The sequence below is a fragment of the Corythoichthys intestinalis genome, chromosome 5, assembly GCF_030265065.1.
Source record: "Corythoichthys intestinalis isolate RoL2023-P3 chromosome 5, ASM3026506v1, whole genome shotgun sequence".
Lineage (NCBI taxonomy): Eukaryota > Metazoa > Chordata > Actinopteri > Syngnathiformes > Syngnathidae > Corythoichthys > Corythoichthys intestinalis.
The window spans coordinates 8,227,823-8,239,525 of NC_080399.1; the positions used below are offsets into that span (position 1 = coordinate 8,227,823).

At 39.6% G+C, this 11,703-nt stretch overlaps 1 protein-coding gene across 3 annotated transcripts in view; it reads right to left on the minus strand.

The window, feature by feature from the left end:
• LOC130915831 (protein MTSS 2-like) overlaps window positions 1–3,289 on the minus strand; it is a 106,422-nt gene extending 103,133 nt beyond the window's left edge. For all 3 annotated transcript variants that reach the window (XM_057835952.1, XM_057835951.1, XM_057835950.1), the window contains exon 1: window positions 2,868–3,289. In XM_057835952.1, the coding sequence (XP_057691935.1) occupies window positions 2,868–2,936 (69 nt within the window). In that variant the 5' untranslated portion in view covers window positions 2,937–3,289. The remainder of the gene's footprint in view (window positions 1–2,867) is intronic.
• Between the last annotated feature and the right edge of the window lie 8,414 nt (window positions 3,290–11,703).

An 11,703-nucleotide genomic window follows, 5' to 3' on the forward strand; every position in this document is an offset into this window, starting at 1 on the left:
AAATGGCTGCAGTATCATTTACTGAAAGCTCGACATATACACTAGATGGCAATATTTACTCACAATATACAAAGTCACATTTATCCTTTAAGAATTACAAGTTTTTCTATCCGTGGATCCCTCTCACAGAAAGAATGCTAATAATGTAAATGCCATAATAAACAAATACAGTACTTATGTACTGTATGTTGAAAGTATATATTCGTCCGAGTTTTATTCATTTTTTTCTTAATGCATTGCATTGCCAAAAAAATTATCGGGAATGATTGGAATTGAATCGGGAGCAAAAAAAAAAAAAAAAGCAATCGGATCGGGAAATATCGGGATTGGCAGATACTCAAACTAAAACGATCGGGATCGGATCGGGAGCAAAGAAACATGATCGGAACAACCCTACATATAACAGATTTACAGTAGTGTTATCCGGCAAATTATCTCCCTTTTGAATGGATGTAAAAGATCCAAGCTGCACATAAATGGAGTTAGTGACATAATTTGCTGGATGACACTTAATGACATCTGTCATAAGCATTCAGTAATGCCCATGATAGTGTCATGTCATAACTATGATGGTCTTATTACAGTCTTATGATGCCACTGTCAAATAAGTTGTTACCTATTAACCCGAATAAATCAACAAATAAGCCGCACTGGACTTTCACCCAAAGCATACAAAATGAGGAAAAAAAGTAGAGGCTTATAGTCCGAAAATTACGGTAATTAAGAAATTATTATTAATCAATTGGTTGTTGTAGCCTTAATAAGAAGCTAGTTAAGGCAGTAAGATGTCCAAAAATTGGCAAAAATGTGAATTGTTGTTTACCAAAGTAAAAGTACATTCTTGTTCATGTCCTACAAAACAACAAACAACAACAAAAATATAATGAAAGAATCTGATAATATTTACAACTGTTTCATATATGTTATAATTTCAAGAATTTAGACAAGTTTAAGGTGAAGAAGGTCCTAAACGATTAATCGATTATCAAAATAGTTGTTGTATTAAGTTCATCTTGTCTACACTTTTGGATTAGAATTTTTTTCTTTAATCACAGACAATTGTTTTAGGTTGTTTTAATTACCTGACATGTTTCGGCGAACACTTCCGTTCTTATCTTAGCAAGCCTTTATTTTAAATCTCCTAAAATTTATTGTGCAACGCATTAAATGTTCCTAATCTGATTACTCGATTATTCAAACTAAGTAATCGCTAGATTAATCGACTACTAAAACGATAGCCGAAGCCCTAAAAAAAAAAAAAAGAGATAAAAATAATGAATAAATGAATAAACATTAAAAAAAATAAAAAATACATTTGAAATTTTTTTTAAAATATAATAATTTTAAAAATTAAAACAAAAATAATCAGTGCTGCAACAATTAATCAATAAACTCGAGTAATCGATTAGAAAAAAAAGATTTGAATTAAATTTTGCTGCTTCGAGTATTTGTTTAATTAAAGTGGCGTTGTAATGGTTTATTTTGAAAATGTTTGCATTTAGTTTTATTGATTTGGGTGGATACACTGCCCTCTTGCCTGCCTCATTTCACATGGGTGAATCCAGCTGCTCCCTGTTAAGACCAACCTAAGCTTTTGTTTGAGCTAATGTTTTTATAATGCATTCATAATTTAGTTTATAGGTATATTTAGCTGTTTTTGTGGGAATATGTGTCTGAAACATTTGGTAAGAGCATTAAAAAAAAAAAAAAGTTAGCATTTTATGGCATTTAAGCTAGCGGACTTTTGCTATGTAAGTCAGCCAATTATTCTTTTGTTGTACATAGATCCTCATTTATTTACTTTTTTATACTGTTTGAGGTTTAGCCCAGTTATTTTAATTTTTCATGTTCCATTACCAAATATTCGAACTAACTAGTTCATCGATTAATCGACAACTAAAATAATCGATAGATGCAGCCCTAAAAATAATAATAAAATAATACATGAATACCGGGGTTGGACAAAATAATGGAAACACCTAACATTTTGGCATCATAATAATTGAACACAGTTGTTAAACAACATTCTAATGAAGTTGAGCATCTCGTATGGACGGCACAATCCCCAGAACTCAACATTATTGAGCATTTATGGTCAGTTTTAGGGGTTCAATTAAGACATCGATTTCCACCCCAAAAGTTAGGGGGTATTCTAACTGAAAAATGGCTTAAAATTCATTTGGAAACAACTCACAAGTTGTATGAATCAATACCTCGGAGAATTTAGGCTGTAATTGCCGCAAAAGGCGGACCGACACCATATTAAAATAGTTTTTGTTGATTTTTTAAAGTTTTTTTTTATTATTTTGTCCAACCCCTGTAAATAAATATGAATAAATAAATAAACATTTAAAAATAAATAAATAAATAAAATTTTAAAAATATTTTGAAAAAAATAATTTAAAAAATGAAAATTTAAAAAAAATACACTGACTGAATTTTGGGATCAATTGTCAGTTTTCGTCTTATCAGCGTAAAAATCTACAATCAGTCATGTTTTAGTTTAGATTTAAATTTTTTAGTTAAGTTTCTGTACAGTTTTATTGTTAATAAACCTAATTGTAACGCAATGACCAATAATGTAATAAGTATGATAAAATAGTTAACATTACAACTGCTGAATGTTTTAATAATAATGGAAAAACGTTTTCTACGGGAGATTAGTGAACGAATATAGTGGTGTGAAACCTGCTGCACATTATGCAAATAGGACAAATAGGAACATGTTTGATGTCCCAGTTTGTCCTGTTTGCAGTGGAGAACTGGAGGGGGAGGTTGAGGAGCTATACAAAGGCAGTAAAATCATTTCTAATCAGAAACTGTGCAGCCACAACAATACTGTTGCACTACTTCAACGTGTCCCTTACCTTCATATCGTTGATAATCGCCTGGAACAATCCACCAAGCGCTCCGCACTCCTTCTCCACAGACTCCATACTCGCGGATAATTCAATGAAAAGCGACCTTCTCAAACATCAGACATCCGTCCTCAGTTGTCCTCACTCGGGGCAAAGAGAGGTCGCTTTTACCCGCAACCCCCCCTGGCCGGCGCGCGCAGACAAAACACAAGTGTTCCGTTCGGTGGCACCGGGATGGAGAGCGAGCAACAGTCCGCGTCGAGGTGAGCTAGAGCCGGGTAAGGTGGAGGAGAGCACCCGCACGTCGGCTCCGCATGATCTCACGCGTAAAAATAAAGCTCGGTGGTCCCGGGAAGAGGGCAGGAGGTGGTGGGTGCGAGACGCGGGAGCGCGCACTGTTGTTCGCGGGAGCAGCAGATGTCGAGGGGTAACAAGATCCATGGGAATGGAAAAAGGAGGCGGGTCGAAAGGGGGAGGAGGACACGCCCCTTGCTCCTCCCCCACTCTGTTATGCACCCCCGTGCAAATAAAAGTGAAGCTGCGTTCCTATTGGGTGATCTTAATGAGCTGTAAAATAGGATTTCTTTTGTGTATGTGTTTGTGGGTTAAGCACGTTTGGGTTAACTCGACTGCCATTGACGGGGATGGATGTCCAATTTATTTTGCATGATCATTCAGTGGCACCTCGAAAATGTAAATAAGAAAGGAGACTGGTCATAAAAAAATAGGTAAGATGCACAAATGTAGTGTTCATAAATCTGGCGGCGCTGCAGTTTTACAACACTATAAAAGCCGTTAATCATAATAATAGGCTTGTAATGGAAAACATCAGTGCATTGACGGCAATAAGAAAATTTTTATGATCGTGCTCTTTGCTTGTCGTTAAAGGTGTTTCGACATGAGGTTGATTTAATCGTTTACATGACAGCGAAAATTGGAAACAGTTTTGGACTAATTGATTTGATTGTGAATAAATGTTGTTTTCTGTTATAGGAAGCGGTTCTGAAAGGTTTAATATTTCAATAGGCTTTAGCATGGCCGACGTTAGATTACGACGTTAGTAGGGGTCCCGCGGTGTGCCGTGTCAGGTGGGGGTGTTGTGGCGGTGGCTGGTGGACCAGATGAGCGGGTGGTGGTGGGAGCGGGCATGTGGGGTGGTGGCACGTCACCTCATCCCTTCCCTGAAGGCCGGTTAATGGGGACGTGGATGGTCCGGGGGACCACGCTGGGTCAACACCCCCCCTCCCCCGTTTGCTTGAGGAGGAGGGGCCAAGGTCCTTGGGCAGCCCCCGCGCAGCATTTCCACTTGTCTCCAGGACTGTTACATGTCTGATGGGATACACGCATGACTGGGTGCGTTTAGAGAAACTATTTGTGCCAGGATTAGCGATCAGGCAACATGGAATAGGATGTTAACATATCTACATTTCCAAGTGATTCCCACAGTACTGGGTTCTAGACCTCACATTGCTGATTTGTGTACGCGCCACCTGAAATAATCACATCTCTTTCCAACCCCCCCCTCCTTTTTCAAATCGGTCATCAGGCCTCCCACATGGTGACAACTGGAAATAACAATTAGTAGTTACTGTAGGTATTTAATGTATTTCTTGTTGTTGTTTGTTCTTCTCTTCTGTCTTTGTTCTTTCTTCAATAGGATACTCAGATTCCCATTCTCCATGTCAAGCAGCATAACAGGACAGGTTAAAAAATAATGAAAAGGAAATGCCGACCAAAAATTATATAATGTACTGGTTAGAAAAACCCGTCCCTCGCGCAGAGAGCCAACACGGCACAAGTCTGAAAGTGTCCAACCCGGGTAATTCCCGGTACATCTCCCCTCTGTCGGAAAGCCATGACACGGGTAAATCCCGCATCGCATTTAGCGTGATATAAGTCTGTAAGGGGCTACTGTTACAGGTCTAAAAAATAAATAATTAAAATGGCTGGGGACAGAACGACGGACGACACTCTGGCATCGTATAGTTGAAATCACATAACTCGGGTACGTCGTAACCCAGGGATAGGCATTTGCCGGTGTAAGATAAGCCCTGCAGCTGCAAGCAAGGGATTTCTACCTTTGTGACTTAAAAAACAGCTAATACCGTAGTTACGGTATGACGGAAAATTTTAGTGGTTTTGAAACCGTAACGTTTTCCTACCATTGTATATCTTAAAACCGGTAACCGGCACATGTCTACCATGGGACTACCTGTATCGGTTTGATATCGTTATCAGATTTTCGGAGTTAGACAATATAAGGATATCGGTTAAAAAGTCATTACTGGACAACGCTAGTAATAATATTGGTTGATATGACAATATCCTTTAATATTTTAAATATTCAAAGTTTGTCTGTGACGTCCTTCTAGATCTTTTTGAAATAAACTTAACTATTGTAAATCCCAAGTTGAACTTCTGCCATTTTTCAAACATCATTTCCACACACACATGGCTCTCCATTACAACCCCCTCCAACCCAACTATTCTGTCTGTCTGAACGTTTTGGCAAAATTTTGCTTACAACAGAAAATTACGTAATGACAGTCGGGCGCACATGATTACATCCCTCGCAGACCCCATACTAGAGGAAAAACACAACTTCTGTTCGGGGTATTTATGGGAGAATCCAATTCCAAGCTTTGTGGAATCAGAGCAGGACCAAACAAGTGAAGAAACACGTGAGTGACTTCGACTCACAAAATACGAACTGAGATTAACATACAGTGCCCTCCATAATTATTGGCATCCCTGAAAAAGATGTGTTTTTTAGCTTCTAATATTTTTTTTTATTCAAATAATGTGGGACCTTAATGGAAAAAGAGAAAAATCTAACCTTCAATACAAGTGCATTCATTCAGTGGAGAAAAAATCCCACATAAAGAAAAAATTATTTGACATCAAATAATGTGTGTCACAATTATTAGCACCCCTGGTGTTAATACTTTGTACAACCCCCTTTTGCCAACAAAACAAGGTCTGCGGACTGAGATGGCCATGGGAGGAGCTTGATTTTGTGTCTGGTGAACCATTTCTGTGTAGATTTGGCCATATGTTTAGGGTCATTGTCTTGCTGAAAGACCCAGTGACGACCCATCTTCAGCTTTCGGGCAGAGGGCAACAGATTTTGATTTAAAATGTCCTGGTATTTCAAAGCATTCATGATGCCATGCGCCCTAACAAGGTTCCGAAACAGCGAAACAGCCCCACAGCATCACTGACCCACCCCCATACTTCACAGTGGGTATGAGGTGCTTTTCAGCATGTGCATCTTTCGTGGCACGCCAGACCCACTTAGAGTGTTTGTTGCCAAAAAGCTCAATCTTGGTCTCTTACAAAAATACACACGGTCCCAGTCGAAGCCTGGGACCGTGTATATTTTTGTGTGATTTATTGGAAGCTAAAAAACACATCTTTTTCAGGGGTGCCAATAATTATGGAGGGCACTGTAACTCCAAAGAAAATAATTCCTATTCTTTTCGTTGTTTTATTCATTAACAGCCCTAGACGGCCAATCCTGTAGGCTTGGATGCCAGTTGCGTAGTTTCCAATGTAACCAGTAGTAAACAGAAAAAAATAATAAAACAATATTTTGTATTTGGGTTGCCAAATTATAGATACTGAAACGATATTTGATTGCAAAAGTTCCGATACTCAGTTTTTTGCGTGAGTGTTGGTCAGAAATTTGATTTTGCAGTACCTTGATAGTAATTTGGATGTCTTATGTATTTGGCTGGCTGCAACACTAATTTAAAGTGCATATGACACAAGAAAGCATGTTTATTTCATATTACACGCGGTATTTTATGCTCCTGAAATTCAGTGGACCACTTGGATGTGTGTGGAAGTGATCGATATATTTATTTGACTTTTTGAATCCCGCGCCAAGAAAGTTTGTGACTTTCGTCCAGAGTCTAAGGTTGAGGAAGAAGGCGGATGTAATGTCAGAGAATGAGATCATCTTCACTGTACAGCCATACTATTGTGTAGAGAAGGACTGCAGATTTTGATGATTTTGCAGATTAATTTGTTTATTTTCACGTCACGTCAGCCCAATGTGCTGCAGGTTTTTGTTGCTACACCATGGAGAGTCGTGTGAGCCTTTTGGGGTTTCCAAAAGATCCCGTTCACCGCAAAAAATGGGCAAAACAAGTCCGAAAATCGGGGACCATTGGACAGACAAGGAAGTGAGTAAGCTAGGTGTTTTATATTATGTCAAATACTGGGATCATGGCAGACGTTTTAATGAGGAGGTGGCTTTGCATTTTGTGGTTGATAATACTCCGTGTCCACCGAGAAGGTGGGAGTGGCCGCCTCCCTCGGCCAACGACCTGCGGCTTGTCACACACCATGGTCGCCGGCCGATGAAGCCAGAAGCGCCCGTGCTCGGAATGTCACACGTTCTGGTCTCCGGTTCTCGATTGCGTGGAGACTTCCACCCCCCTCGGCCCTCTTCGTGTGCCCGCCTAGAGAGCGCTATCCTCGGCTTGGGCTCGGGCAGCCACGCACTCTGACGTCGGACGTTTTTTTCCACCGAGAATAGGCCATTTTCGGGGCCGCAGAAGGGGAACGACAAGCCGAAACTTGCTAACCACCAGGGGCTGATCGATCGATGAAGGCAATCACTTCCGCCGCCTTGTGTGATATGAGTCAAGTTAGTGTTGTGTGATTTTTCGTGTTCAAAAGGCGAGGAAGAGACTTGGAAGAGCTGCTCGGTTTAGCATGTAGCCTAGCTCTCACTCTCCTCTTTGGTTTACGCGCTTTCCTCCAACTCTTAAGTCCCCGCAGGGAAATGACAAGAGCCGGACTAATTCCGTTGCCATAAAATACAGTTCAGGACGTTTAAGAAGTCGGCAGTTTTGACCATTATGTAGTCATTTAGCCCTGTCATACTGAATGTATGCATTTTTAACATTTCATATTCCATTTAGCACAAGTGTGTTACAGTGGTATGAAAATGTATCAGAACCTTTTGGAATTTCTCACATTTCTGCATAAAATCACTATAAAATGTGATCTGATCCTTGTCAAAATCACACAGACGTAAAAACAGCTTTACCTAAAACCACCCAAACATTTATAGGTTTTCATATTTTAATGAGGATAGCATGCAAACAATGACAGGGGGTTAGTAAGTGAACCCTCTGCCTAAGGAGACCTAAAGAGCAATTGTCAGGTTTGTGCCCAATCACTGATGAGTGGTTTAAAGCTGCCCACACCTGGTAAGAGTTGTCTTGATTGCATTGTCTGATGTGCATCATGGCTCGGCCAAAAGAACTGTCTGAAGACCTGCGATCAAGGATTGTCCCCTTCTATCATTGTTCGCATACTATCCCCATTAAAAAATGAAAACCTGCAAATGATTGGGTGGTTTTAGTTAACGCAGACGCTGTTTTTTCATCTGTGTGATTTTGACAAAGATCAGCTCACATTTGATGGTGATTTTATGCAGAAATGCGAGCAATTCCAAAATGTTCAGATACTTTTTCATATTTGTCATGACCATACAATTTATTTAGCAATCAGGGCAAAAATACTTAGATACAAAGAATATCCTGTAAAAATATTGGAGTAGAAAGATTGACGTTTTGTGTTGTCCAGGCAGTCTGCTCTAGTCAACAGCCTCGTGTTTGTTGTCTCTGTCGCCTTTTTCTCATTCTGAATCTTCGTTCTCCTCCAAATACGATTCAAACATAAATTGCTGTATGTCACATACTTCCTCTGGATCGACAGTTTCATTGGAAAAATCCACACATGAACCAGAATCGCTGAAAAACTCTTCCTCCTCCATTGGGCTCAATGCTAAATCCGCTGAAATCGCTTATTGTCTGACGTCATCACCAAGATGGAGGTGCCAGAACGCTATAATGACAGGGGGAGCTAAACGGCAGATTTAAAGAAGCATTTCTCGTCATGTCTTTGCCAAATTGTTGTATATAGTTGAATCATCTCAAAATTAGGGATGTCAAAATTATCGCGTTAACGGGCGGTAATCAATTTTTTTAAATTAATCACGTTAAAATATTTGACGCATTTAACGCACGTGCCCCACTCAGATTAAAATGACATCACAGTGTCATGTCCATTTGTTACTTGTAGGGTTGTTCCGATCATGTTTTTTTGCTCCCGATCCGATCCCGATCGTTTTAGTTTGAGTATCTGCCGATCCCGATATTTCCCGATCTGATTGCTTTTTTTTGCTCCCGATTCAATTCCAATCATTCCCGATAATTTTTCCCGATCATATGCATTTTGGCAATGCATTAAGATAAAATGAATAAAACTCGGACGAATATATACATTCAACATACAGTACATACAGTGCCTTGAACCTTGCAACCTTTCGCCACATTTCAGGCTTCAAACATAAAGATATGAAATTTAATTTTTTTGTCAAGAATCAACAACAAGTGGGACACAATCGTGAAGTGGAACAACATTTATTGGATAATTTAAACTTTTTTAACAAATAAAAAACTGAAAAGTGGGGCGTGCAATATTATTCGGCCCCTTTACTTTCAGTGCAGCAAACTCACTCCAGAAGTTCAGTGAGGATCTCTGAATGATCCAATGTTGTCCTAAATGACCGATGATGATAAATAGAATCCACCTGTGTGTAATCAAGTCTCCGTTTAAATGCACCTGCTCTGTGATAGTCTCAGGGTTCTGTTTAAAGTGCAGAGAGCATTATGAAAACCAAGGAACACACCAGGCAGGTCCGAGATACAGTTGTGGAAAAGTTTAAAGCCGGATTTGGGTACAAAAAGATTTCCCAAGCTTTAAACATCTCAAGGAGCACTGTGCAAACCATCATATTGAAATGGAAGGACCACTGCAAATTTACCAAGACCCGGCCGTCCTTCCAAACTTTCTTCTCAAACAAGGAGAAAACTGATCAGAGATGCAGTCAAGAGGCCCATGATCACTCTGGATGAACTGCAGATATCTACAGCTGAGGTGGGAGAGTCTGTCCATAGGACAACAATCAGTCGTACACTGCACAAATCTGGCCTTTATGGAAGAGTGGCAAGAAGAAAGCCATTTCTCAAAGATATCCATAAAAAGTCTCGTTTAAAGTTTGCCACAAGCCACCTGGGAGACACACCAAACATGTGGAAGAAGGTGCTCTGGTCAGATGAAACCCAAATTGAACTTTTTGGCCACAATGCAAAACGATATGTTTGGCGTAAAAGCAACACAGCTCATCACCCTGAACACACCATCCCCACTGTCAAACATGGTGGTGGCAGCATCATGGTTTGGGCCTGCTTTTCTTCAGCAGGAACAGGGAAGATGGTTCAAATTGACGGGAAGATGGATGCAGTCAAATACAGGAACATTCTGGAAGAAAACCTGTTGTTATCTGCACAAGACCTGAGACTGGGACGGAGATTTATCTTCCAACAGGACAATGATCCAAAACATAAAGCCAAATCTACAATGGAATGGTTCAAAAATAAACGTATCCAGGTGTTAGAATGGCCAAGTCAAAGTCCAGACCTGAATCCAATCGAGAATCTGTGGAAAGAGCTGAAGACTGCTGTTCACAAACACTCTCCATCCAACCTTACTGAGCTCGAGCTGTTTTGCAAGGAAGAATGGGCAAGAATGTCAGTCTCTCGATGTGCAAAACTGATAGAAACATACCCCAAGCGACTTGCAGCTGTAATTGGAGCAAAAGGTGGCGCTACAAAGTATTAACGCAAGGGGGCAGAATAATATTGCACGCCCCACTTTTCAGTTTTTTATTTGTTAAAAAAGTTTAAATTATCCAATAAATTTTGTTCCACTTCACGATTGTGTCCCACTTGTTGTTGATTCTTGACAAAAAAATAAAATTTTATATCTTTATGTTTGAAGCCTGAAATGTGGCGAAAGGTTGCAAGGTTCAAGGGGGCCGAATACTTTTGCAAGGCACTGTAAGTACTGTATTTGTTTATTATGACTATAAATCCTCAAGATGGCATTTACATTATTAACATTCTTTCTGTGAGAGGGATCCACGGATAGAAAGACTGATACTGTAGCCCTGCCCAAATACATGATGGGAAGTGGAACCATGACTGTGGGTAGTCCTACCAATTGATATATCTTCCCTGCGTTGGGAAATAACATAAGGTGGTAAGAAAAAGATAAATTGCCTCCTTGCTTCCCCACATTGCTTCCCATGATATTTCTAATCGTTGGAAGAGGGACTGTAAGGCTTTAGCTAATTAAAAAAGGCTCAAAGGCTGCCATAATTCACTCTACTCATTTTACGCTGCTTTTTATCTCTTTATATAGGTAAAACGGCGTCATTACAGATTGAGCGCGACAATGCGTGAGTGGATCGTGCAGCGCATGCATTAATTGCGTTAAATATTTTAACGTGATACTTTTTTTTTTTAATTAATTACCGCCCTTATTGGGATAAATTTGATAACCCTACCTTAAGCCTAAACTAAAGACTCTGGATGAGTGTAACATATTATGTCTGTAACGTTAAATACAATTAGAAAACGATATAATTAAAAAATATATATATATTAAAAAAAGGCATGGCCGATATTTTTTTCCCGATTCCGATACTTTGAAAATGACGTGATCTGACCCGATCGATCGGCGCATCCGATCGATCGGGACATCCCTAGTTACTTGTGTTTTTTGGTGTTTTGTCGCCCACTGCTGGCGCTTGGGTGCGACTGATCTTATGGGATTCAGCACCCATGAGCATTGTGTAATTATTGACATCAACGATGGCGGGCTACTAGTTTATTTTTTGATTGAAAATTTTACAAATTTTATTCAAACGAAAACATTTACGAGGGGTTTTAATATAAAATTTATATAACTTGTACTAACATTT